At 42.3% G+C, this 27,331-nt stretch overlaps 3 protein-coding genes across 3 annotated transcripts; 2 read left to right on the top strand and 1 right to left on the bottom strand.

Moving 5' to 3' along the window:
- The first annotated feature begins 434 nt into the window (after window positions 1–434).
- On the top strand, window positions 435–5,540 carry imp4 (IMP U3 small nucleolar ribonucleoprotein 4). Its single transcript, XM_070904321.1, has 9 exons — window positions 435–505; window positions 1,290–1,398; window positions 1,502–1,585; window positions 1,718–1,827; window positions 2,996–3,128; window positions 3,313–3,467; window positions 3,556–3,650; window positions 3,923–3,996; window positions 5,052–5,540. Exons 1-9 carry the CDS (start codon window positions 503–505, stop codon window positions 5,162–5,164), a joined length of 876 nt encoding a protein of 291 aa, XP_070760422.1. The 5' UTR covers window positions 435–502; the 3' UTR covers window positions 5,165–5,540.
- Window positions 5,541–5,916: 376 nt separating this feature from the next.
- Window positions 5,917–15,827, top strand: araf (A-Raf proto-oncogene, serine/threonine kinase). The gene is made up of 15 exons (XM_070903876.1): window positions 5,917–5,934; window positions 7,251–7,476; window positions 8,597–8,700; window positions 9,360–9,462; window positions 9,611–9,765; window positions 10,304–10,402; window positions 10,513–10,657; window positions 11,090–11,114; window positions 11,231–11,361; window positions 11,442–11,644; window positions 12,224–12,400; window positions 12,816–12,862; window positions 13,362–13,480; window positions 14,379–14,510; window positions 15,582–15,827. The coding sequence occupies exons 2-15, from the start codon at window positions 7,366–7,368 to the stop codon at window positions 15,720–15,722; spliced, it is 1,692 nt and encodes a 563-aa protein (XP_070759977.1). The 5' UTR covers window positions 5,917–5,934; window positions 7,251–7,365; the 3' UTR covers window positions 15,723–15,827.
- A 4,817-nt stretch (window positions 15,828–20,644) lies between these two features.
- Window positions 20,645–24,827, bottom strand: LOC139283610 (leukocyte surface antigen CD53). The gene is made up of 8 exons (XM_070903605.1): window positions 24,755–24,827; window positions 24,007–24,091; window positions 23,523–23,711; window positions 22,491–22,565; window positions 22,289–22,408; window positions 22,068–22,172; window positions 21,839–21,922; window positions 20,645–21,146 (listed from the first exon to the last, which is right to left on the bottom strand). Exons 2-8 carry the CDS (start codon window positions 24,067–24,069, stop codon window positions 21,075–21,077), a joined length of 708 nt encoding a protein of 235 aa, XP_070759706.1. The 5' UTR covers window positions 24,070–24,091; window positions 24,755–24,827; the 3' UTR covers window positions 20,645–21,074.
- Window positions 24,828–27,331: the final 2,504 nt, after the last annotated feature.

Here is a 27,331-nt window from a genome sequence, read left to right as displayed (position 1 = left end):
AGTGGCAAACCCACAGAGAATGATCACCAACTCTCAGTCCTCTCTGCTCTACAGAGCACTTTTTGGCCTCATGAATAAAGTGTCAGGGTTTCAATAGTATTTTGACTGAAATTTGAAAATTAAAGCTACATTAATATTTAATAATTTGGCCACTTGTGGGGCAAAAGAACAAGCTACCATTTTCTATGGGTTTATCATTATGAGCAACACCTTTCACATTAGTCAGTTGATCTGATGTTAATATTAAAGAAATGTTGATTGGCGCAGCTTTAAATATAGGTACCGTACCATCAACTGTTACTGAACGTTGTCAGCATGGATGGATTTTTTGTGCCATATCCTTGAATCTCGGGCCTTTATTTTGAAAAGCTTGTCCCTCAGTATCGAGCGCTGTCATTGGCTCCTCTGTCAGCCAATGAAGGAAACGTCTTGTACGCATGTTCTTCCCAACTCCATGTGAGTAGTGCTTGCCCGCTAGTTAGCTGTTAGCTAAAGAATCATCATGGTAAGTTGAAAAACGATCATTTTCTTATGAGCATTAAGTCTCTTAATAGCTTGCTAACGTTGTGAAATTTACGCTGCCGAACTAGCCACGCAGTTTCATTCGCAACCTACGTTAGCTAACGTTAGATTCGTGCGCGCTTGGCACCCTCATTGAATGTAAACATTAACGTTACAGTGAGTTCCACAACTTGATAAAGGTTGCTGAAGTTTTAGAAATCGATTATGTATTGTGTAGTGATACGTTACCATAGCTAACTTAACCTAGTCAGCTAGCCGTATTGGTCTCGTGTATGGAAATAGCCCCCCTTGGGGACTGGCACAAAGAAGACACACAGAACTGCCTTTTAAAAAAATCCGATTAATCACACTAGCTAATTTTTACAAGCCCGCATATCCCGTAAAACATGACATAAATGTCTTTCCTTGATTATCAAGCACTACACTTTCATTCGGCATTAAAGCAGCCAAGCAGCACTCAGTCAAAATAGGTGTTCACTCCCATTAATCGATATGAATTAGAGAATGCAGGGGTTAAAATATTGCCACTGTTGTGCTGAATTGGAAAGTGTTTAGCGTGTTTTAAATGCTTTAAACGGAATACTTGACATTTTGGATCGATTGCAGCTTTCTGACAAGGCCACCATTAGTATTGTTGTTATCAAAAATGTCAAATGAACCCAAGTCCCCAGCATGCTTCTGAACCGAGCTCAGATTTGCCTATCTACTACAAGCCTCCTTTGCTTGAGATAATCTGGTGTAATGTTCTTGATGTAATGGTGCTACAGCTCCGTCGAGAGGCGAGACTGAGACGAGAGTACCTATACAGGAAGGCGCAAGAGGACAGGCTCCGAACGATCGAGGAGAAGAAACAGAAGCTGAAGGGCGCACTTGATGGTGGGGTGGCGATCCATCTTATTTCATTTCGTGTGACAAGTGGTCCAGCAATGTAAGTGATCCTACCACAAATCCTGACGTATCACACTTGTTTTTTTGGCAGAAAATCATCTTCTTCCAACTGAGGTACGCAAAGATGCTCTGCAGCTACAGAAACTACTGGAGTATGATGATGAAGGGGCAGAAGGCGAGTGCTGTTTCTTGATTTTATCAACAGCATCCTATCTGATAGTATCAATGTATTGCATTGCATGCATTTTGTTTCAGTCATCACTGTATTCATTTATGTTGATTTCTTGATGATTTCTTGTCCGTGCAGGCGTCAGCTCCCACATGGATGATGAGTATAAATGGGCCGGAGTTGAAGATCCTAAAGTCATGGTGACCACATCTAGAGACCCCAGCTCCAGACTCAAAATGTTTGCCAAGGTCAGGCCAGTTTCTCCGTAAAGAATTGCTCCATTAGGACAGCAGGTGGACCCAGAGGGTACCAGGGGTGACCAATAACAGAAAGCTGCTAACTTGGTTCCTGGGCACCGAGAGAATGGTGTAAACCAGCCACACGATGGTCCATGTGTCACATAGAGTTCATTGGTTCAGGGTCATTCTGAGTCAAATCAGATGGCGGTTTTTGTTTACATTTTAGGTTTTGTTCAAAGCCCTATGTCTATGCTATTTGAGACACAATAGTTTTTTTTTTTGTTTGTTTTTTTTTGCCTCTGGGAATGTTGCCATGAATGCCATTTTTAGGGTTCCATATCTTCAGACATATAACTCCTAGAGCCATGACATTTGCTAGGGTCACAGACAGATCCAAATGATTGAAAGGCACAAGCAAGTGACGTATTTCTTCATTACTGGCAAGAAGTGCAAAATGGGTGGTTTGGGGGCCACAGGTAGTCCCCCAAAGTATATACATATGGACGTTTCTCTACTTTCGACAAAGAATAAAGTAATTGATTGATGTTATACCAAATTCAGTGGCTTTAACCTCAATTAAACATATGAGGAGGACAAAGTTAAATTGTGCTGCTCTTTAAAGGAGGAAACACACAATAACAGTAGCATATTAGATAGTTCTTTCCAGGCAATTCGTAAATTACAGACCTGTAAACTAATACATTGCTACATTTTAATATTCATTTTATTGACAAGCCTCAAATGCCTTTTGAAAAGGTAATAAAAAGCTTTTGATCCAACAAGAATAATAAAAATCCATATCCACACATTCCTGCTCAGGGCCTTTTTTAAATGTGCTAAAGCCGCTCTCAGCATGCATTGGGTGAAAGACCGGGAAACACAGGTTATCACTTCATCAACAGCCCGGACGTATCATCCTACATTCCCATTTAAGACCAACTTAAGGTGGCTTTTTGCTGCTCATAAACATTAATGCTTCTGGGCTGCGGTCGCTGATTTAAAACAAAATGCTGAGTTACATATTTTTCTTCTTTTTGCATAATCCCCTTTTGAAGTTTACTGAAGCCTTCAGAATCTAAATTCTCCTGAGCTGCAGAAAACAGGGCCGAGACTCAAACGCCTTCCTCTTTAACTCTCTTTTCTTTATGAAACAATTGACGTGGGTGACTCGTTGCAGGAGGTAAAGCTGATGTTTCCTGGAGCCCAGCGCATGAACAGAGGAAACCATGAGATCGCTTCACTGGTGCGAGCCTGCAAAGCCAACAACGTTACAGACCTCGTCATCATCCATGAAACCAGAGGACAGCCAGGTCCGCCTCCTTTTTTTCTTTTTCTTAATTTTTCATATTTGTGACCTTTCGATTGGTCCCTGTGGCAGTGAGCAGGCTGTCCCTCTAGCTGTGTTCATACACACTACACGGACCGCAGCCTCCGTTGCAGTCAACACAGAGAAACTGGACTATTTGATTTTTGTTTGTTTCTGTATATTTACAGATGGCCTGGTGGTGTGCCACTTGCCATTCGGACCCACGGCTTATTTCACACTTTACAACGTGGTAATGAGGCACGACGTTCCAGACATAGGCACCATGTCTGAGGCCTACCCCCGCCTCATTTTTCACAACTTCACCTCACGACTCGGCCAGAGGGTGCGTGAATGCATGCTGGGCCGTACACCCGCTATTGATATTCTCTGCCACCACTTGTGCATGCAACTAACTGATTCTGCTCACACAGGTATCGAATATCCTCAAATATCTTTTTCCAGTGCCGAAGGAGGACAGCAGGCGCGTAATCACGTTCGCCAACCAAGAGGACTTCATCACTTTCAGGTCAGTGTGAAAGGACTCCCTCCATGTAAATCCCATACAAGATTTGCACTGAAATTAGCTAAAATGTGCTTTTTTTTTGTGGGAGTTCCAGCTGTGTCCGGGTGTGTTCATCGCTTTTTTTCATCACCGTTTCTGTGCAAACTCGCAGTGTTTCTATATGCAGTTGTGTTTCTGTATTTGCAGCAGAAAGCCCATAAACCGCAGTGCGTTGAGCTCTCAGTGCCACCGCAGTTATTTTTGGGTAAACAGTTTTTTTTTTTTTTTTATTACAGACATCACACCTACAAGAAAACAGACCACAAGAACATTGAGCTGACAGAAGTAGGACCCAGGTTTGAAATGAAATGTAAGTATTACTAGATAAAAAAAAAACAAAGAAGAAAAATGTTAGCCTAGCTTAGCACTAAGACTGGAAGCAGGGGTTGTACAGTGTTGTAACTTCTCATGAATCTTAGGTAACTCTTGGATGTATTGGTGACTAACTTAGTGGCTAACAAGATGCAACATGTGAATATCGCACCTTTGCATGGTTAAAATAAGTATTGTTTCCGTTGTTGACGGAACTAGACAAAGTCCTTCTGGGTGCTCAGACTGCTGCTTCAAGTGCCAGTATAACCATGCGATCCAGGAAGGCGGAGATTGAGCAACAGGTCCATGAATTTGAAGGTGTATTAGAAGCTGAAACATTGCTCAGCAGTTTATAATACTACGAGACAGGACGTTACAACTCAAAGAAGGTGACAATAGCAAAAATGACAGCATTTGTACTACAAAATAATCTATAATGTCCAATGCGTGCTGATATTCGATTGGTCAGTTCAGTGCGTTGCTGGGTGAATCCCTCTTCTTTGAGAAACATGGTTTAAGTAAAATTAGTGAGGCTGATATAAACAATATTATCTTATCACAAATATATCCGTACTGGTGTACATGTTGACCAATGAATAACAAGAAATTGCAGTACAGAAATGCCAAAGACATGTCTGTTTTTTTCCACCAGGGTTTTTTTTTTAAAGTAAAACATTCCAGTGCATATCTTGGGTCAAATTATTTGTTTAATGACCAAATTGAAGGGATCCCTATACAGTTTAATAAAGTCTTTGCTCATGTATTCATGAAATAATTTTAGCTGATATATTGGGATCAGACTTTTTAAACGCTCAAATATGAAAGTCGGTAACTGGCTCAAATTGGTCAGTATTGGTCGGGCTAGTTCTGTTTTGTGCCGTTTTGCATGGATGCAAAAAAACTGGGTGCTATGTTTAAAGATATCTGTGTTAATAAAACTAGTGTGGATACATTTTGGGGCCTTTTCCTATGAAAGTTTCAGTCAAATTCCTTTGTCCCGTACCACTTTTCTTTTGGGATGTGTAAAATGTTTACATCTGTTCTTCCGTTCAGTGTACATGATCAAACTTGGCACCCTGGAGAACGAGAGCACGGCAGATGTCGAGTGGCGTCACCATGCATACACACACACGGCTAAGAAGAGGAGGTTCCTCAGTGTGCAATAGGAACTAATAAAGCATCACCAAACTGTTGCCAAAAGCTGTACTTTTTGGACTTATGTTTATGTAAACCTTTTTAAAATGTGGAGTTAATAAAATGACAAGTGAGATTTTGTAAGAGTAGCCTACCAAGGAAGACGTGTATGTGTGTGTGATCAATTCATTCCCATAGTCAACAATTGTGGTCACCTTTACAGTAAATAGGTAATCAATCAATCAAACTGCATCATATCAATTAGCGTGACGGCCATTTTCAAGTAAATTGAGACTTTTTTTGACAAACCCATTAGTTAACAAAGACCTAATGCATACTCTACCTGATACTCTACCTGAGTGTATGAAAACTGTTATGTCATTTTGTAATAAAATGTGTTTCTAATGACCTGTATTGACTCAATGGTGTTTTATTTAAGTTCATACATACAAATATAAAAGATATGCAAAGAGACACTGCAAGTGTATAAATAACTATGCAAGTCTGCTTTTATATAGCCTACAATATAGTATATTAAGTAAATTAAACGTTTTATTTATGTATTTGTATTAGTGGAAATAGTGGTACATCCTTGCTGCAAAATGTGTAGTGTAGTTCATTTACATGACAAAACAGACTCTCAACTCCCACCACTTGCATGTACAGCTGGCATTGTCCAATGAGAGAACGCGGCTACAAGAATCAGCCAATGAAGACTGAGCATTTCCGAGGTTTTCCGCTTTCACCGAAGTTCTTGACAGATCCGACTTCAGATTGAGAGAATTCAAGATGGCTGCTACAGGTAAGAGTTTAACTTGTATCCAAATTGTATTAAAACACGGAAGGAGGTTCTGCTTTTACCTCCACAAATTTATCGCGATGATCGTATCATGCTGTTTCACGCATGTCAATTAGATAAGTCAGTGTAGTATATTTTGGGAAGACACCAGGAGTAGCCAACAAGCTGACGCGGTGGTAACCCCCCCCACCCCCCAAGTTTGCTAACGTTAGCAGGCTAGGAGTAGCACAAATGCTCTACACAGTAAAGTAAGCTAGCCACTGAGTTAGCCAGATAATCTCCTCTCCCACTCCAATCAGCATTTAGCCAGCTAGCTGGCACAGTCTGAAGTCAATCTGAAAGGAATCTACGAAAACTTTGATTAACTTTGCATCGTTCGCCTATTATTGCCATCATGTCACTTCTTACCTACTTGATAATGCCTTTAAAAGTAGTTGGCTGGCTAGCCAAAGTCGTTTAACTGGCGCCCCGAGAGAAACATGGCCTCCCAAAACTCGAAATGTCATATCGCACAGCAGGCAAATCCCATGCTAAGCTAACTGGCTAACGTCAGCTAGCAAAAGCATCATGCGAATAGATGGCAAGTTTGCTGGTTTGCAACTTCGACTGTCATCGCCTCATTTCAGCAGTCATTTAGAGCTCGACCTGGCACATGCTTGGTTACATCATTTATGGTAAGTTAGTGTGTTCTTTTAGGCAATCCTAGATTTAAACATCGTTGTCGTTAGTCTGTGCCGCTAAATTACACAGATGTAACGCTAACGGTAAGACCCGGTACGTGCCATTCTCTCTCTTGTATGGCCAGACCTAATTTAAAAACCTGACAATTCATTGTTTTCCTCCTCAGCGATTTACCCATGTGAGAATGACTGAGAACCATAGTCTTGTAAGGGTTTATTTAATGTATCAGACTTAATGTATCCACTAAACAAACACAATCTTTTCAATATCGTTATAAAGTCAAGATGTGGCCTCTTCTCACAACTTGTGTTTATGAATAATTTGGAATTTGCAAATTATTGATGTACTGTACATTGGTCATGTTAATGGAGACAACAACTGAAATAGTTGTATGGATATTATATGGATATGTTTTAATAGCTTTGCTTGTGCTGTCATGTATAAACAAAAGTCCACATTTTTTGTAATCATGTACAGTGTCAGGGGTGTTTGGAACAAGCTTTGTGCATTATGTTGTATTCTTATAGTTGATTTCTTTGGAGGGGCATCTACGCCCTCAACCCATCATATCTAGAAAATGCCCTTTTTCCAAACAAGTGGTATATTGTGTCCAAACTGATGTTTCCATCTTGTTGCAGGTTCTAAGTAAAGGGCTAACTCTTCTGGATCACACTGTGCATGAATCTCTCCTGAGGTTGTGGTGTCTTTTAAGTGCTGCGCCCCCCCCCCCCCCAGCTCCTCCTGCCTCTCATCATGTCCTCCACCTCCTCCTCCTACTCCTCCTCGGGGGAGACTAGTCCGGAGGATGTACCCCGAGGTGGGGGTACCATCCGAGTCTACCTCCCCAACAAACAGAGGACAGTGGTGAGATGATAAGCTCTATGCTCATCTTTGTGAATGACACAGTATCTCTTAGGAAAAACACATTTTTACACACAGCAAATAATAATTATGCGTATGCTGTACTAGGTTAATGAGTGCTAGTTGACTGTTACCACCTCTGTGAAAGAATTATGTCAGCGTTAGTTGTACGTGTCATTGCTCACACAAAATTTGACATCTTTCGCAGCCTGTTGATGAGCAAGCTAGTGGACAGTTGGTATCAGGTTGCACAGATGGTGCCTGCCACCATCTTCCGTTTGTTTGACTTATTATTCCTAACAGACATAGAAGTCTTGTTTGCATATTCTGACAAATAGCTGCTAAATTGTCCTGTCATGGTGGCATTGTGCTGAATTGTAGCATTCGTGATGGTGATGATGATGATGATGATTGTGTGTGGTGGTTAAAATCATGTGGTGGACAGCGCGTCCTTCATGTTATCTGTACACTGTGTCCGAGCATTACAATGCAGCACAACTGTACATTTTCCTGTAATATCGCAGACAGCCCACTGCTGAAAAATATTGCTGAACGGATAAGTAGATATATTCGTCAGCTCATGTAGTCTCTTCATCCAGCACAGAAAGAAACGATGAATTAAGAAGCCAGGAGAACTTTACTGGCTGAATCCAGATCCTGCCAACCCCCAGTTTGGCCGAGCTCTTCAAGTTATACTGCTTGGCTATTTATATAAAACGAGCAAACGTACAAACACTATACACCGAATCTGTTTTGCATTACTATGTTAGAAATGCACATGTAATTGTGAAACATCTTGTGTGGTAATATCACCATGGAGCTTGCAGCTGTGGTTGACCAACATCCCACAACAATGTCGTCTATAAGAGCTTTGTTGTGGTCAGAGCAGGAATGTCGCATTATTATTTGGGCAAAAAAGTAATCTGTATACTGGACTGAAGTCCTTGTCTGCTGGAAGTTCACTCACAACGTGGATGATTTGTAGTGTCAACAATAACTCAATGTGCCGCTGTCATTTTTGCTTATCAGTGCTTTTACTATGCCTCCTTGTTACCTGTGTGTACCTGGCCAATGAATATCATGTCAAAATCGCACTTGTTCAAATCAATGTTTCTGTTCTCAGGTGAATGTGCGCCAAGGACAGACGGTGCACGAGAGTCTAGATAAAGCGCTCAAAGTGAGGGGCCTAAGCCAAGACTGCTGTGCTGTATTTCGCCTCCTGGAAGGGTAAGATTGCATTATTGTCCGCTGAATGTCCTCCCACGCCATATAGGGATAAAGGGTTGCATTCCTCATCGCCTACATAGAAAGATCAAGAGGCAGCAACAAACAATTGTCATAAGTCTCAGATCTGCATATTGTGCAGTGTGGTTTGTTGATACATTTATGAAATCTTAAGACTGAAGGCAGAGTATGAAGTGTGGCACAAACCCATTTTGTGTGTTTAAGTTATTTATACATGCTCAAAAATACAGTACCTACCTAATAACACTACTCTTGTAATGTGTGTGTGTATATATGCAATATATCGGTCATATCAGTAGTAATAACGCTGTACTCGCCATGTTAATTGCGGAGATCCGGAAATGCTCCAGGTTAGTCATACTTTATATGAAGAGACAACAAAGAAATCAGATCAACTTCCTAGTTTAACTTTGGCCTCCCTTTCTTAACACTTTCAGTTTTACCTACAAATCACCATACATGTGTGAAACTGTAGAAGGAGAGGCCCCCTTTTTCCTTACATTATCACAAGAAATCTCCAAGCCAAGCGCCATTTTATTGTGCGAACTAAAACGGCCCAAATAGCCACCGCAGGTTTGGAAATCTATGGGTTTTAAAACTGGTGACGTGTACAAACTTTTTCATGTCTTTTGCCTCTCCAGTCGTAAGAGACTGACAGACTGGGACACAGACATCACTCCTCTGGTTGGAGAGGAGCTTTTAGTTGAAGTCCTGGATGATATTCCTCTCACCATGCACAACTTTGTAAGTACACACACATATACCGTGTCTTACATTTTGATGGCTTCCCTGAAATGCCTTTTTATATTTGGGTTCTCGATGATTGCATGCCTTAGTGTTCCTAAACATGGCCGCCGCAGAAGTGAATATTGTGGCCCCTTTATCTGTGCAGGTACGGAAAACCTTCTTCAAGCTGGCCTACTGTGATTTTTGCCACAAGTTTCTTTTTAACGGCTTCAGATGTCAGACATGTGGCTACAAATTTCACCAGCACTGCAGTAGCAAAGTCCCTACGGTGTGCGTGGACATGGATACCGTGAGCAAACGGTGAGTTGGAGAAAGAAGTGTTCAGTATTGTGCAGCGATTCTGTTCAGTTTATTAGTGGGTGTACTTGTATGAGGGCACCAAGCGCCTTTCTGATCATATGATGCTAAGGAGCAACAGTTATTTTCCAACTAGCCAGTGTTTTAAGCATAGCTGCCACTCTTAGCGTGGAGGGGATGGAAGGGGAAAGATGAATTTCCTTCTGAACTTTGTGACATATTTTATCAGAATAAACCAAATTGCACCTTTTTTTGATAGATGTAAAAAAAAAATACTGTAAGGGATAAAAGCAAGACAACTATGCACTTGGTAAAGAAAGAAAAAAAAAACTTTCGCCAGTGTTGTTGTTGCTGCAGGTGCTACACTGACGAGAGTTTAGGTGCAAATCAATCAAAGAGAAACATGCAGCCATGATCCTTGTTTTTTGTCTCTGGTGTTATGAGGAGATGAAATTGAGTGGCTTTTGTTTTGACCGTTGGCTGGGTTCCATCTTTGAGAAATCCTTAAATGACTTGATGCCCCACCCCACGTTCTGTCCAGGTGTGATTCCAGCACCTGCCCAGATGAGTACCCACGGATACTATTGCCAGATAATTCCCCGTCACAGAGCAACCTAGCCTTAACCCCAGAGCCTGCTGGGTAAGCTCCCTTACTAAACTAATGCTATTACAATGAAAAGGACAGTATAGTCATAACCTGTGAAACTGATGCTCAAATACAAATTGTGACTGTTGTACTTGATCACTCAGGATGGACCTCCTGTCCCCGACCTCCGCCTTTCGCTTTCCCCTTCCGGGTGGAGATGGCCAGTCTCTACAGAGGCATCGCTCCACTTCCACTCCCAATGTCCATATGGTCAGCACAGTGGGCCCCGCTGGTGCCAGCATTATAGAGGTCAGTGTTGGCTGATTGGTTGCTATTGTTACGAGGACTTGACTGTATCTACTGTATGTCGTCATGTACCTGTCTTAACGTATAGCAACAACAACAACAGGTAAATTGTGTTAACCATTGCCTGTAAACCCCAAATCAGAAATGTACCAGAAATGTTCCACTTTGACCAGCATTTCACAGCTGATTTAGCTTCTTTTTTTTTAGACAATTGTCAGTATAACACCACTAGTCCAAACTTGTGTTGTGATATCAACTCTTCAGCTTCCAGTGTAAACGCATAATAAACAGCCTTATAATGCGTTTACAGGTTCACACCTATCCAGTGCTTGAAAATATTGGTTCAGTTGGAAAAACCTTTTACTAACCTGCATATTAAGTTATCAATTGTGATTTATAATGTTGTGTCTCTCCTCTTTTTTTCTTTTTCTTTAGGAAGCACTAAAATACAGCACAATGGGTACGTTTTTAAAAAAACATTTTTTTTTAAGTATTTCCTGCCTTCATTTCAGCATTTGTATTCTCTTGTAATAGCACATGTGGCATCATTCTTGTCCTGCCTTCTCATTCCCGCAGGTCCTGAGCCCTCACCGAAGCCCTCCACCAGCCCGCCGTCTTCTCTCGGCTCTCCGGGCAGGAGACCGCCCAAGTCTCCCTCAGAGCACAAGGAGCGCAAGCCATCATCGTCTGACGACAAAAAGAAAGTGGTAAGTGGTCTTTGACCTCGCTCCTGTGTCATTGGTTGTATTCAGAATTTAAAAATAATTTCAACCATGTGTTGTTTCAGCACCGAGGGGGCTACAGAGACTCAAGTTACTACTGGGAGGTCCACTCTCGAGAAGTCAACATTCAGAAGAGAATAGGCGCAGGCTCCTTTGGAACAGTCTTCAAGGGCAAGTGGCATGGAGACGTGGCAATCAAGATCCTTAAAGTCACCGAGCCGACGCCTGAGCAGCTACAGGCCTTCAAAAATGAAATGCAGGTCTTACGGTGAGAAGTGCTGTCCGCGTTTTATGTTTGTTGAAGTCTGCACTGACAACTGCAGCACCTTTTTTCTAATTGGGGGGGGGGATGATTCACACTCTTCATCAAAAGGCTCGGTAACCAATTTAGTGGGACATTATGGGCACCTCTTTGACCAACACAAGTTCATATTGGTATGGCTTTTATCCTTTATTTAAAGGTCCCATGTAGTAGAAAGTGAGATGTCCATGTCTTGTTTGATTATAAAGCAGGTCTAGGCACTGTATAAATATTGTGAAAGTATCGAAATGCTCAGTCCACGAAGAAATGAAACACAGCCCGTATTCAGACACTGCGCCTTTTAAACAAGCTGATGGGATTTCCGTAAGGTTGTGATGTCACCACAAGGACTTTTTTTTGAGCTGTGAATCATGCAAAGCTGCTCTAGTGGAGTCCCAGAATAAAGATATAGAGCTGAAATGAGCATGACTAACTAGCTAACCCTAACCCTCAATTATAACGATTCAATAACTACCGTCATCTTTATCAGATCGTGGATGAGACAATGGAATTTCTAACACTATTTCCCATTTCTGTTCTCTGCAGGAAGACCCGCCACGTCAACATCCTGCTGTTCATGGGCTACATGACTAAGCCCAACTTCGCCATCATCACCCAGTGGTGTGAAGGCAGCAGCCTGTACCGCCACCTGCATGTCACAGAAACCAAGTTTGACACTATGCGTCGCATTGATGTGGCCAGACAGACAGCGCAGGGCATGGAGTAAGACTTCCTGCTGGATTCCATTTAGGCATCACCACTTGCTCACCGCTGATACCTTTTTGTTTCAGTACTAAACATCACGTGTCGACTTGATTCAGTTTTTTTTTTACTTTTTCCGGTGCACTTTGCAAGAATGGTTGTTAGTTTGGTAGAGATGAATTGTTTTATGAGACGCATCACGCTTACATTCCCTAAACTAAAAAGATGTTAAACTGATTCGAAACACATTAGGAAAGTTCTGTTAGATGTTGTTTAACTTGTTTCAGCGTTGATCTGAAACGTGAAAAGTGATTTAGATGCTTTACTTGCATCCTGCTAATGCTGCGCAGCAATAAGTGGAGTCAGGTCTTGTTGGTGCTCTGCCTCTTCCCTTACAAAGATGAAATCAATTAAACATTTTTTCCTTCTCTTTCAGTTATCTTCATGCGAAGAACATAATTCATCGAGACCTGAAATCAAACAGTATCCTTGTAATGTCCAGTGCTAGCTTTTAGCAATGTAGGTCTGTGTGCTTTGGACTGCCATAGACTAAACTGATAACCCACAATTGCAAATTTGAACACCATGTTCTGTAGCGTAGCAAAGGTTTAACCACAAATAACTTCCTAATAGACAGACCTTCTCAGAGCAGTCATTTTAGTCTCTGTACTGGATTCAAAGTGAAATCATGACTTGAAGGTTAAAGTGTTGACTTTTAGGAGAGTGATCCTAAACACACACAAGGCAACCGTGACCTTTTTTAATGGCCAAACATTTGAATGTGAAGTACTTTTTTTTTTGATGAAATGTATGTTGACGGCCACTAAGTTGTCTCTTGTAAAAGTCCCCATTGGGTTGTTTCCTTTCTGCGCCTCTCACTTCTCCATAATTTCTTGTTTGTTAAAGGTTTTGGTGGTAACTAACACCACAAATGTGTACACCAGTTGTCTGTTTGTAATATTTCCTGAGCTCTGCTTGCTAGATATTTTTCTCCATGAGGGCTGGACTGTTAAGATCGGTGACTTTGGCTTGGCAACGGTGAAGTCTCGGTGGAGTGGCTCTCAACAAGTAGAACAGCCCAGTGGATCCATCCTCTGGATGGTAAGCCTCTCTTTTAATGTGTATGGTTGCTTTGCTTTAACAAAGAGACATCCACTAAAATGACTGTGATTATTATGAAACTATGACATGAAGGAGTACCTTTTTGATGTTATTAGACAACTCAACTTAAATATTGACTGAAAGCTTTTGCCAGGATAGCCTGACTCGCTGCGTTCATATTCTGTTCTCTAGTTGCTGGTCCTAGTTTTTAGTTCTCTCAAATGTAGAATTTGGCGACCCTCATCAGCCAGCCAGACTTATTCCACTTCTCTTTCATTTAGATTAAGCAACTTCGGCCTTCCTAATGCTGCTTTTTGTATTATTCTATGATGCTGGCAGATTTTCATTTGACGTTTTGGTCACTCAGTTTGATTTATTTATTTATTTATTTGTTTATTTATGTATTTATTACCTATCTTCGAAATTGCAGCAGTAATCGTTGCTTGTCGAAACCGACCAGTTAGTTTAGTTGGCTGGGGCAGTTGGGCAGTTGTTTCCATCAGTCCTGGGAAACACTCCCTTGTTTGTATGAGGCCAGATTTTGTCAATGATAAATTATTTGGTCAAAATTTCACACCAAATGCTGTTTTATAGGTTTCAGCTGGGCCACATGTGGTTTATATCAATATAAGAATATTTGCTTTTGGCTAGTCACTTTTTATGTCCCTCCATAACGCCCCATACAATAACAATAAAAACGGATTGTTGTGACATTGTATACCTTTCCTGTGCTTTTGGGATACATTTCCTATCCATACATGTAGGTGTTACGTGAAGATGAATACTGTATGTTGGCTTAACAGCCAAATTAGCATAACCAGTGATGTTTCATTTATCCTGAGATTTTGAATCATTATGCAAATTAATTGTCTTTTTCCACTTTTTTCTTGTTCCTAAGGCTCCTGAGGTAATCCGAATGCAGGACACCAACCCTTATACATTCCAGTCTGATGTATACGGCTACGGAGTAGTGCTGTTTGAGCTGATGTCAGGGACCCTGCCTTACTCCAATATAAACAACCGAGACCAGGTGACGCAGCGCCACTCTTCCTTGCGTTAGTCGAAAGCGACGTATCCAATTAATCCACATTCATTCGGAAAAGATTTTGCCAGATGAGTTATGGGGGGGATGTGGGGAGAAAAGGTGAGGAGCAAAAACTCACCCACCACTGCCGAGACCTGGGTTCCCTTGCTGATGGGGCTGCTGTACCCGAGATATCATCCTTAAATTGCTTGTTTTGTCTGGCCAATAGTTCATCCAGAGACATTCAGTTTACTATGATGTAAAAGGGAGAAAAGCAACAAAATGGAAGTGAATTTTTGCTCAAAAGTGACTGATGTGATTAATCGATAATCAACCTAGTTGCCGCTTCATTTTGTGTCAGTCAACTAATCCACGAGTTGTTTCGGCTCTGCTTTCATCTCCCATGCGTCGCCAATATCTACATTTCATGGGAATTTGGTTGTTAGTCGTCTTTGAGATGTTTTGTCTCGAACTGAAGTGTAGACGGCGGTGGCGCCAAAGTCCTGGCAACAACACCAAGTCTTAAGTCTTGTCATGGCTGTCCAACCAAAAGTTGAATACGTGAATAGCGCCGTCAAATTCAGTAACTCTCTCCCCTTTGTTCTCTTTCTCAGATTTTACGACTCAGTCCCTTACATTGTAAGAGTATGACAGGATGGAACGTCCAGGTGGTAGCGTACAAGAATGAGCAGTTAAAGAGTGACAGATAGCCGGTCACACCAGCAAATGTATAGGCTGGATTAAAGCCACTGTATTGCCCCCCAGTGGCATTGTGGCAGACTACCCATTGGGGTAGTCTGCCACAATGCCACTGGGGGGCATACAGTGGCTTTAATCCAGGCTATACATTTGTGGTGTGAGGCTATTGTCATTTTACTGTCATTTTGTACCGCTACCACCTGGAGTTCCATCTGTCATATCTTAAATGTAAGGATGAGTGTAAAATCTGATAATTTTCATTACATTGTGCACATCCGCAATTAATTGTTAACAGCAATTATAATAGGCCCATAAGGCTTGAGGGGGACCAGCATATGTGTATGAACACCATACTTCAATCTCTGTTTCCTTCATCAGATCCTGGTAGCCATTGAGCAGGTCCAAGACCTGCTACCAAAAATCGAGCGGAGCCGCTCGGAGCCGTCACTCCATCGGGCCGTCCACGCTGAGGACCTGAACCCCCTCCTGTTCCACACCACCAGGCTGATGCCCCTCTAAGCTCCCCACGGCACCGGGGCCGAGAGCGCCGTCACCCTGTCCAAAAAACCACGGCACCCCGGTGCCTCGGAGAGGCCACAGACTGACTGTCCTGACTGGCCGCGCCCCCCCCCCCCCCCCCCCCGCAGAGCCCCGGAGCAAAAACTCAGTAACTGCAAAAATAACCTGAAAGCATTGATTAGTTTGATAGTGAATCTTCTTTTTCCTTTTTTTTTTTTAATACAAGTGGCAGATATCTGCTCAGTAGGTGAAATAACTGTCTGCTTTTAAAAAGAAGCATGTTAAAATGCCTCTGATCAGTCCACTTGAGTGTCTGGATCTTTATCAGATTTGGACAGGCAACTGCAAGGAGATGCGCCCAGTCGTCTTTTCAAATCACCAAGTTCACCTTGCACCCGAGTTTCCATTGATTTATTGATTTTTTTATTTCAGTGGGCAAACTCCAAAAGAGCATTTAACATGTGGAAAGTTGAACAGCCAACCCAGCGGGGGCCTGGCAGAAATTGGCTCTAGATCCAAATTAGTAGGTGTAGATGTCTGAGGGGTTCCCTGTTGAGTCTTAAAACCTGGCCAAGTCCAACCAGTTTTACTAATTTCCTTCAGAGTAACTAGAAGCGTAAAAAAAAAAGAGAGCGAGAGAGTCACGCCCTTCTTAAGATGCTGTGAATTCCTGAAACAAAACTCATGTCACGTTACTTGTTAACATTATTTACTTTGCTCCACTGGGATTTCTTTCAGCTTGCTGTGATAAGGTCACGCTGAGTGCAGGATTACATTGTTAGGACCAATATTTTTTTTGCAGTGTATACATTCATTCTGATATTTAACACTTCCCAAAATGTTCCACGTTTCCCAAGCATTTTGTATTTGCCCGGTTCAGTGAAGAACCCCTGGAAGCGAATCACTGCAGGGCTCATTCACATGTGTTTAAAGTACGGCTCTCAGCAGAGCACACTGTCAAATTCAAAGAGCAGGGAACTCCCCAAGGCTTCCTTTTCCCAGAACCGTCGTCAGCCTGCTCTAGGTTGCAGACGCAACGGCTTTTTTTTTTTTTACTTATTTCGTGTTCTTAAATGATTTGTCATTTTTAGCCTAATGAGGAACTGACAGACCTCTCTTCAGTAAAGTTGCAGTCTTAATGTAAATGGTTAGCTGTACCGCTGCTACATATGGCGAGTTTTCTGTTCACAATATATTGGACTGGAGTGCACCGACACGGCTTCAACGAGTCTTTTGCAGTCAAGTCTATTCTTAATGCTCTCAGACGTCAGGCTAACTAGTACTGTAGCTGTTGAAGACGCGCTAACACTGCGAGCAACTCGACCGAATCACTCACTCCAATTCAGACGCCCTGTGGGAGGTGTGAGATGTTTGAATTCATTCATGTGCTGCGCATACTTAAGGGTTCAGTGTGCTTCAAATGAACTAGGCTGTAATGCAAACGTGTTTGCCTGCCGCCAATCTCTCTCTAAGAATTCTCTGCCCGAAGTCCTCATGGCTTCGAAGTCCTTGAAGGCTTTCGCAGTGTTGCTCTCCATTACACACACACACACACACACACACACACACACACACACACACACACACACACACACAGACTGGTTCAAATCCTGCTGCTTCTTTTTTTTCTCCACCTGTCCAACAACTGTGTAAAGTGGGCGTGATTGTCTATTTCAGAAAATTATTAAAAAAAATAAAAATTAAAAATAAATCCTGCTGTCAGTTTCAGATGCTATAGATGGTGAGTCGTTTGAAGCATAATGAGGCCTTAACTTATGCCAGCAAACCAGCGTATTTGGTTTTGTCGGCGATCCCGTCGTTTATGTGGTTGGCGAGGAACATTTAGCATCAGCTCCAGAGTAAACGCGAGCTCTGTCAAGTTGCTGGTTTGGTTGTTGACGTCTTTTTTTTTTTTTTTTTTGTTAAAGCAGTCATAGATGACCGGGACGCTTGAAGAGGCTGTCACTGTCTACTTCAGCATCTATGTTCGTTTCTGTTCAAGAAGCTTAATTAGATCTGTAAAGAGGAAGCGGTGGAAATCTGCCGGGATTCAGCCTTCGTGATGGTGCACAGACATTTTTTCTGCGTGGACACTGCACGTTCACCTCGGGTTTGCATGTTTTCTGGACATTTCAGTGCCTCCTGCCCAATGTACTTTGGGATAGAAAGCAGTCAGACAGCCTCCTGGAGGAGGCCGAAGGAAACCAGACGCTGACTCGTTGATCGTGTTGTTCACAGTGTGATGTTCTAGGCCTGGGACTAGTTGCGGTTGCCGCTCACAGACGCAGTAAACAGACTCGAATCGTGTTTGATCCCCCAGGCAGCATTCAAAGCTCAGGTGCACTACTATACTGTAAGGTTCACTGACACTAGATGAAATGCCTTGGGTAACTATATTAGATGTGGTCAAAATAAAGGCTCCAGCTGCATAAAGACCCTCCTAAGTCTTCATGGTGGATCTGTCAATGGTGTGTGGAGCTTTCTGGCACGGCTGTTGATGTCTTAGAGGTCAGCTCAGGTGGTAGAGCCTCTACCACCAGTGTCAGGGGATTGTGGTTGCCTTCAAGCTCATTGCTCGTACAGAGATACTCTGCTGCTCGACGTTCTTAGATTTGGTTTCTTTGAGATTGTCAGTGGGTAGTACTTTCAAATCGAGTAAAGGTTCCTGTCACAATACTTTAATGCCATATGCTAAGTATAGCTTGAGTTATTGGTTACTATAATCGCATCTCCTCTTCGTACGGTGAAGTGATCCCACGCTGTAGAGGATGGAGGGATAGATCCTGGCCCCGGTTTCATGCGGAAATCCAAAGTTTAGCCAGAACTGACATGAGACTTCATCTTAGCTTTTCAAAGTTGCTGCCTTTTCGAGTATCTCGTCGCCTCCTTGTATTCCCATGGAGCTGAGCTGTGCTTGAGGGGTAGTTTCCGATAGTTGCATGTAGGTCAGTTGCCAGGACACTAAGGAGACGCTCTCTTGATTTGTCTCATTTGAACTGCCGCAGCCTCATATTAGTTTGGGTTTAACACAGGACGTGTCTTTTCGTGGAAAGATCCGGCGTCCCACTTCATGACGGGGTCATTGCTCTCTGGCGTAATCTGGTATTATTATTAGATTTACCATGTGGTTTTTAGTGACGCACTTGAGTGTAGACGGACTAGCAGCAGCTGTGTGTGTGTGTGTGTGGGGGGGGGGGGGTTTAAGGTGGTGTTTGGTGTTTTGCTTCTCTGTATATTTGTATGTGATGTGACTGAACATTAACCAGGACCGATCTTATCGTCTGTGTGGGCCATTAATGGCGGACCATGATATTTTAATGTTGTGAAAATAGGGGCTGGGTACCCTAACTGTTCTTACTCATTCCAGTTATATCGGTGGATGGTGGTTTGGGGAGGTTGGGTTTTGTGAACCAGGGTTGGGGAAAGACTCCCCCCCCCCCCCCCCCTTCTCTTTATTTATTGATGTCTGTCGCAGATATCCTCGTCTGCAGCCGTGAGCTCGCCTGGCAGGTGGACTAACCAAGAGAGATCACTCTTTGCAACGTTAACGTCACCGCCGGGCAACTCTCTCACAAACAAGAATGTTCTCTCGGGCATGGTACCGTCTGCTCCTCCAAATGACTCTTGTTCCTCTTCTGATGGCTTTCCCTTTCAAACATCTTGAGCACAAACTAGGTAGAAAAGGTTTTAGCAACGTTTTGTTTATAGGGTTTTCACTACAATAGCATGTGTTAATGGCAACACTTGATACTGTAAAAGTAACTTGTTATATGGTTGGCGGTGTGTTTTTAACTTGAGCGTGTCCTGTGATATTAGTGTAGCTTCGAAGTGTTTGAAAGGCCTTAGGCTGCTGAATGACAGAAACCCGTCTTTTTCTAAATGAGCTGCTTTTTATAACCTTTCAGCAACTGCAAGGACAGAATGTCTTTTTTTTAAAATCCATAATGCAAGATCAGGAGCGCTTTACCATAATGTCGCACCAGGTTTCCTGTGAATCATTGTCACAAGTGCATCGCCACTCGGGGGGGGGCTCGCTGTAGTGGAGGACTCCTCATTTCCCTGTTTAGGCTATTGAATTGCTTTGTGTTAGCGTGGCGTCTCCCAAAGAGGACTGTGTTCACCTGGTATCTAAAGGAGGAGGGGGACAAGTGCCACGGTTACTGGAAATCCCTGTCAAAATGGACCCGCACGGCTTCATGACCCATACGAGACACTGTGCTGCCTGCATCGGAGCCGAGGGGGGGAGGGGGGCAGACTTAACACAGCTGTTTTGTTTCAGAGAAGAGGATGAGAGAGCTGTACCAGAGTAGTTTTGTGGTCTTTTCATATCTCTAGGTGAATTGCAATACTTGTGTTTATAGTTTCTGAGGTGTCAGGGGTGTTCAGTTTGCAATAAATGGTATATTCTGCTGTGTACAGTTACTTTTTTTTTTTAATTACAAAAATTGTACTTGTTTCTATTTTTTTTTGTGTGGTTTCGAAAAGAACAAAATTATTTTAAAAGTGTAAAGGAAATCTTAGTATTTTTTTAGTTTTTTTTTTCTTAAAATATTGATGCAGGATTTATTCTTAAAATAAATACATTTCATCTGTGTTACCTGCTCTCGTTTTCAACTTTTTGGACAATTGTCTCCGCATTATTTCAAGTGGATTTCTTTTTTTTAATGTTTACAATTGGGTTCAGTTTCTTGACAGAATTTCCGAAGTTCCTTTAAAAAATTGAAGTCTTAGGGGTAACTGAATGTAAAACACTTTTCATTGCCTCTTTAAATAATGAGATTTAGAGGAACCAAGTGATGGTTGAACAGGGTCAAAAGAGGAAGTGGTTACATCTATGGCTCCACCACAGATCGGTGAACTGCAAGCTAGAGACAGGAAAGGCACGTCATCTAACATGAAGATAGTCAAAATGGAGGATACCGTTCAGTCTTAATACTGTATTGGTTTATTGAAGGATCTCCAAAAGTTGTCAAGTTTGGAAAGTTACAGTGGATATGTAATATTTTACATGGTTATTCCCTTCAAAAGATGGACAATGTAGAGGAAGTTGAGAGAAGCTTCAGTCGTTCGCTGAACAGCTTTCATTTCGCACAGCTCAGACTGAAATAGCATTTTACACAGCTTGATGGCTCACAAGTACGGAAGGCCAGAGATGTCATGTATGAACAAGAGAGTGGTAAAACGAGGCTCATTCAAATTTTGCCATCACAAAACAGTAATTTTCTGATCTTAAATAAGCTTTTACCCATGACTTTTCTAGCCTTCCACACACAACTTTTTTTAAAGACAGAACTGTACAACATCAACTCTAAAATACGCAGATAAAAGATATATTGTTTAAGAGAACACTGTTTATAACTTGTAGCCCAGTCCAGATCTACTGATGTGGCAGAAGAGCGTCATGGCGAAACACATTCCCAAGACCTGTCAACAAACAAGACAAAAAAAATGGAATAAAAAATAAAACAGATGAACTTGTTGACCGGTGTTGGTCACAGAAAAGAGCATGGGTAGATCCTCATAGCTATTAGTATATGTTTTAATTTTGTAGGGAGTCCATATCTCTATTTACATCTCAGGGTCTGGTGTTATTTTGAGGTCACAAAGCGGTTTCTTATTTCTTTTTTTTTTTTTAAATTGAAATTGGCTTAGACAGACTGTTAAAGCTGTATTTAATTATTTTTTTAGCAAGTGAAAACACATCATTGTGTCTGAAATCACTCCCTCATATGTTTAATTTTAGTGTCTGAATTCGGAGTGTGAAATTTAGCTCCATACAGTCCCCAAAATGGAACAACAAAAAAAAAGTTCTAAATTCTAAATGCAAAAATCACAGTTGCCTGACACTACACTTGTCAGTGTTGGCGCATAAATGATAATACGCATGTATCCAAAAATCTCCATTTTCTGCTCACAATAAAGTGAACGATTGATTCCTGATTTGTGATCTCAAGATAATAAGAAAATTCAGTTGTATCTACAAGTGGGCCTAAAACTTGGCGGCACTGGGCTACCATATTCTGTAGCCTTTTGTATAGACTGATTTTTTCTGAGAAAAGCATAAATTCACAGAGACTGCTTTCTTACAGTTCAAATCTAAACTACCATCCGTTTACCTCGACAATGCAGAGCACAATGACAGAAATCCCAGTGGTTAGGAAATTCTCCTCAAAGAAGTTCTTCAGCGTTGTCAAACAGCCCTGCGAACAAAGACCACAGAGTTGAGATTGACTACAGTCAAATGCGTCTATCTGGCTTTTCAAAAGCAGATGATCCTGACCTTTGGCCTCCACCGTAAATACAAGCCTTCATCCAGGCTCTTCACAGAGGTTACACTGTGTTTACCTTTTTCTTGTACGGGGGCTTCGGGGTGCTACATGTGCTCAAACAGCAAGATTTAGGCACCGTGTCTTCCCAGTCTGTCACGTTGTTGATTCCGCAGCAGTCAAGCTGAAAAGATCGTGTGTCAAAAAGTGTCATACCATCAGACTGAGATCACTTAACGCTCACTATTTTGGTGCGCCATTCACACCCAGTCATTGGTCATGTGTCTCTGATACACTTACGTTCTCCTGGAGCAGATCCCACTCACTCATCATCACGTCGTCTGTCGAACTGGAATTCCCCATCTGCCCCTTTGCCTTTTTCAAGCCCTCGTTGAGGTCTTTTGTCACCAGTTTACCAATCTAAAACAGTGAGGTGAGATTTGCAGGTTGCGCATGCGCTTTCCTTTATTAGCATGAACACAAGCACTGATGTGAACCCTACCTCTCCCTCGTACACAAGTAGCAAGCAGGCGACTGTCAGCTCCACCAGCATCAGAAAGAACAGCAGCAGGAAAAACTGTTGACAGAGAAGTTTTCACAATCTATGACTGTGCCACATCATATTTACAGAAATGAAAGAAAAAAAAATCCTCTTCCTTGCAACTTGGATCTCATTTTCTTAGTTGTGTCCATCCTTCCTGTCATTAATAATGACATGTAACGTGGTCCAATGGGGTGAGAAACGCCAGCAGTCAGAAAATGATTACCCTAATGTTTGGCGAGCAACGATAAAACGCGTTCACCCTCGTAGCTTAGCGTCACTAGCTAGATGCTAACGCGCGCAAATTAGGAACAGCTAAAGTACAGCAGAGGCTGACGGGAATGTCATTCGTTTTGCAGGTGCAACCGGTAAACATGATTTGTTTGACATGGTCAACATTTCACCCGCCGTTGGCGCTGAATGCAAAGGTAAGCGTGCAACCAAGCTAATTAGGATGCATCACCTGGGAAACAATGAATGTCTGGACCGAATTTCATGGCAATACAAACGGGGTACGTTTTCCTGCGCAATGAGGGATCATTAATGACATTTTTTGTTTGTTTTTTTTTACCTCCAAATTAAGTGGTTGCACTGTGCCTCCAATGCTTCTTTCGCTTTGAGTCCACTTGGGGGGGTTTTGATGCAAGGAAGTTTTTTTTAAGACACCATGACGTAGTGGTGGTAAAAAAAATCCTTTGTCACTACAACCAACATTTTGAGAGAAATCAAGCATAAAGAGCTTTAAAGGGTCACTTGACTCAAGTTACAATGTTTTGGTTTTATGAGTCCAGGGATATGTGACTGGGATATTTGAGATATCCGACTTCCAGTACAAATGAGGTGAGTGGAATTTCATTTGTGGTGTTCAGGGCATTAAAAAAAAACACATTAAAAGAAATTCAACAGTAACGTGTCTTTTCTTTGAGGTGAATTGACCCTTTAAAGACCCCAACCTCTGGTGCTGTGTGTGTGTGTGTGTGTGTGTGTGTGTACCGTCAGGAGGAGACATCGGTTCTCCTTCAGAGCGCCCAGGAAGCCCAGGAAGGACACGCAGGTGATGACGATGCCGCTGATCAGGAGCATGTTGGCAAAGTTGAAGCTAGCCAAGGTCGGCGTGAGTGCGGCCACCTTGAAGTTCACCAGCATGTACACGCCGGAGCCCAGCACCGCCACCCCACACATCTGCCCGGAGGAGACACACACCCGGCGGTCAGGTTCACGCTACACACCCCACAGTGCACTCTATGAATTCAAAGGAGCTCCATCTCAGTCGGCTGCAACTTACAATGCTTCTTACGCCTGAACGCATCATAATAATAATCCAATTATATCACACTAATAATTTTTCTTTTTTTTTCTTCACACTTTTGATATGTTGTTCCACATGCCTACCCCCTACCCCCCCGCCCCCGACAACTGTAGGAGCCCCAGTTGATGAAAATAGATGCTGGCGACGTGATTGAGACAACATACGTACAAAACAGAGGAAGTTGGCGGCACACATGGTGTACTTTAAACACTTGAGGCATCCTTGAGCCATTCTGTATCACCTCTGATCAGACCTGCAACAAGAAACAAACATCAAAAACATCAAAATAAATCCCCACCATATTCTCATATGTGTATGTGACAAAACACCACACGGGGGGGGGGGGGGGGGGGGGGGGGGGATGCCGACACATCTCACTTCCTGTTTCCTCCCAGTTCACGAGCAGACAGTGCGTTTCTAAAACCTTACTGTTTATTACACACGGACACCAACGCATTATGGTCGGTGTTGGACTGATGAGATCACAGGGGTTAATAATCGGTGTTGCTAATGACATCACAGGGGTTTGGTCTGCTGTGGAAATACCACAAGTTCCCCAAAAAGTTCCCCGAAAAGATTACATGAGCACTTCTGGGTGAACACCCTCTCGTGACTATCACCAAAGTATACATGTTTTAGATACGAATTTAATCAAAATCCTCAAATTGCTGATCTACTTGTAGCTGATCTTTGCTGCCACATTTTGTTTTTCCAATCGTGTATATTTTTGCAAAGCTGACACTTCCACTTAGCTGACGGACCATGTTGGATTTACTTTAATAGACATAGAGACATAACGTCAGCTCAAGCAAGTAACACATGATCTTCATAACAACAACAGTTTGAAGACCTAATTCAGACACTCGGAAGAAGACAAATAAAGATTTAAAAAAGTGAGATAAAGTTTAGGTCTCACCTGCAGGGGAGAATGAAGTCAGCTCGTCTCTTGTTTTAAGACTTGTGTTTGGTGGACTCTGCTGTTGCTTACACTTCCCCTTCTCATGGTGCTATAGACCGTGCAGCCCCCCCCCCCCCCCCCCTCCCTCCTCACTTCCTCTTTCTCAACATCAGCAACACGGAAAATCTGCGAGTGAGAAAGTGCAGAGGGGGGAGACCAACCGAAATAGCAGCAGAGGCAGAAGATGCGCGTCTGTGTCACTCTTATATTTAGACACAAAAGCCCACTCAAAAACTGCAGCGTACGACCTGACAATGAGCATGTCAGTCCTTAAATAAAGGTTAAATACAAATACAAATGTGTGCCTCTGACTTGTTTCTTCATTATTATCGTCATCTCTTATGTGACGATTTTTTTCTTCATGTTTTCAGTTTCTGTGTTTTTACTTTGTTACCAAAAAAGTAGACTTCAAGAAAGAAAAAGAGAGCGTGCGTTTAGTAAAACACATAACCGCTTTTCTGACCACGGAGTAGAAACTGTGACAGGGTTCCAGCAGCAACAAAGCTGTGGTTCTGTGTTCTTCCGTAGAGATTAAAGAGGGGAACGCTATCACAGATGAACATTTAGTTTCAGTTTGAAGTAGGCCACACCCTGCGGGCGCTAACATACCAGAGCAGCAGCCTGTAGGAATGAATACAAAGTGATTTCCCCGCAGGACATGGACACATTTATTGGATATATATATATATATATATAGATATATATGAGGGCCTAGAAAATCCTACTGATCAGAAGCGTTTCAGGGTCTGGCCCCCAGCATATCCCTTACATGCTTCCAGTTTATTAGCCTGGGAGGTCTCTGGGCTGTTTTCTGCCCACAGAGCATTCACCACATCTTTTGGCTGTCATATGACCTCCAGTTTAGAACAAAAAAAAGGGGAACTATGAGGACCCAGACATCTGTGTGAACAATATCGTACAGGTGCACCGTATCTATGTATTGTTTCTGGTGTTGCACAAGTGAGGGGGAAGTTCTTAACAAAAAATAAACAAATGTATGAAATGAATGAGTTTCAGTTGAAAATTGAAAATAAGACAAAGTTTAACATTTCTAGTATTTTATCTCACCATATTACTCGCATCAACTGTCCACCGGTGGGAAACACTGTGACCAGGATGATAGAACATACTGCATAAAATCCTTACCCTCGAGCCGTCGAGTGTCCATGCATGAGCAGCTCAGGGACCTGCTGCCTTGCAATCTTAAGATGCTCGTGGAGCTCATACACAGCATACAAAGACCATCAGCATCCCAACACTGGGTATTACAGCAACGGAACGGGAGCTTGGGTTCCCTGGGGGACGCTAGTTACAGTAACACAAAGAGGCCAAAGGCAATTTATGAGACCGTTCAAAATTTTGACCTGATGACGGAGCTCGATGAAAAGAGAAGGGATCACCGAAGCTATTCCGAGACGTGAATGGGTTTAATTAAAAAATCCATTACAATCCAAATACAAGATGTCGAGATATTTCACGAGATGAGTGGAAACGTTGGCCTGCCGGTGGCGCTAGATGAAAAGTCACAGGAGCACCAAGGTCATTGGGATTCACCCTCTGCTTACAATGGATGTCTGTAACCAAATGTCTATTGAGTATTGTACTGTGTAATATTCTATATACTACTATACAGACAGACAGACTGGGCATGATAATTCGGCATGTGTAAAAGTTGCAAAAGCATTGATCACCTTGTCGCAAAGCCTAAAAAAAAAAAACATTCCTCTGATGTGTAGTAGTTCAAACTTCTTCAGACATCTTCACTGACAGTCAGAAACGATTTTATTTCACCATGGCAACAAACAGTTTCATCTCAGCATCTTCTGGACAGCTTTGTCCATACTTTTGGGCTTTCACAACAGCACAGCTTACAGGAAAACATTTCTATCAAACAGCGCATGTGTTGCTGTTACCCACCAGCTTGTTCACTGTACGGTCAGAGCGACATATTCTAAATCATTCCACAGTATTCTGTTATTAACTATTTCACAGGTAAATAAGTCACAGCAAACTGAAAACAAGGATTTCAGCTTTTCAGCAGGGACTATTCTAACACAAGTGGTAACTACTCCCTATGGATCCCTAAAATCGTTAACGTCACAAACGTGGTGTTTAGGTCATTATGAAAGCCTCTATACACTTAAAACAATGAATCACTATGAGTCAGTGCCACAGGAGCTCTGTAACCACGGTGACTAAAAATGTGACAAATGGCGACTATAAAAAGCATAATGCTGCATTAACTGGCGGCTACTAGTTTTAGTATGGTGCCAGTGTGTAGGTAGTTCTGAGTCTAAATCTTGATCACATTCTATCGTTACAGGTTAGTAACGTCACGTCTTCAATATATATGAGATGCATGAGGAACTTTGTGGTCCTCAGGTACTAAAAAGTAGAAGCTAAATGACTAACTTTTATCTAAGTTCAATAACAACAACACTGTTTTCTTGGAGAGGTGGGGTGGGGGGGGGGGGGTCCTGTGTGCAAAAAAAGGCTGGGCGAAGTGGAATACGGCCCTGAAATGTGTGGCAACGA

Source organism: Enoplosus armatus, chromosome 4 (genome assembly GCF_043641665.1).
Source record: "Enoplosus armatus isolate fEnoArm2 chromosome 4, fEnoArm2.hap1, whole genome shotgun sequence".
NCBI classification, from domain to species: domain Eukaryota; kingdom Metazoa; phylum Chordata; class Actinopteri; order Centrarchiformes; family Enoplosidae; genus Enoplosus; species Enoplosus armatus.
This window is presented reverse-complemented; position numbering and strand designations above follow the sequence as displayed.

What these genes read in the sequence shown, in the direction of transcription:
- imp4 (XM_070904321.1), top strand. An exon ending in GACTCAAAATGTTTGCCAAG is followed by an intron (nt 1,828 to 2,995) that starts GTCAGGCCAGTT and finishes GACTCGTTGCAG; the next exon opens with GAGGTAAAGCTGATGTTTCC. An exon ending in GAGGACTTCATCACTTTCAG is followed by an intron (nt 3,651 to 3,922) that starts GTCAGTGTGAAA and finishes TTTTTATTACAG; the next exon opens with ACATCACACCTACAAGAAAA.
- LOC139283610 (XM_070903605.1), bottom strand. Translation starts at nt 24,069, where the DNA reads ATGGCTCAAGGATGCCTCAAGTGTTTAAAGTACACCATGTGTGCCGCC. An exon ending in TACTTGTGTACGAGGGAGAG is followed by an intron (nt 22,409 to 22,490) that starts GTAGGGTTCACA and finishes TCACTGTTTTAG; the next exon opens with ATTGGTAAACTGGTGACAAA. An exon ending in GGGATCTGCTCCAGGAGAAC is followed by an intron (nt 22,173 to 22,288) that starts GTAAGTGTATCA and finishes CGATCTTTTCAG; the next exon opens with CTTGACTGCTGCGGAATCAA.
- araf (XM_070903876.1), top strand. Translation starts at nt 7,366, where the DNA reads ATGTCCTCCACCTCCTCCTCCTACTCCTCCTCGGGGGAGACTAGTCCG. An exon ending in CCAACAAACAGAGGACAGTG is followed by an intron (nt 7,477 to 8,596) that starts GTGAGATGATAA and finishes TTCTGTTCTCAG; the next exon opens with GTGAATGTGCGCCAAGGACA. An exon ending in GTATTTCGCCTCCTGGAAGG is followed by an intron (nt 8,701 to 9,359) that starts GTAAGATTGCAT and finishes TTGCCTCTCCAG; the next exon opens with TCGTAAGAGACTGACAGACT.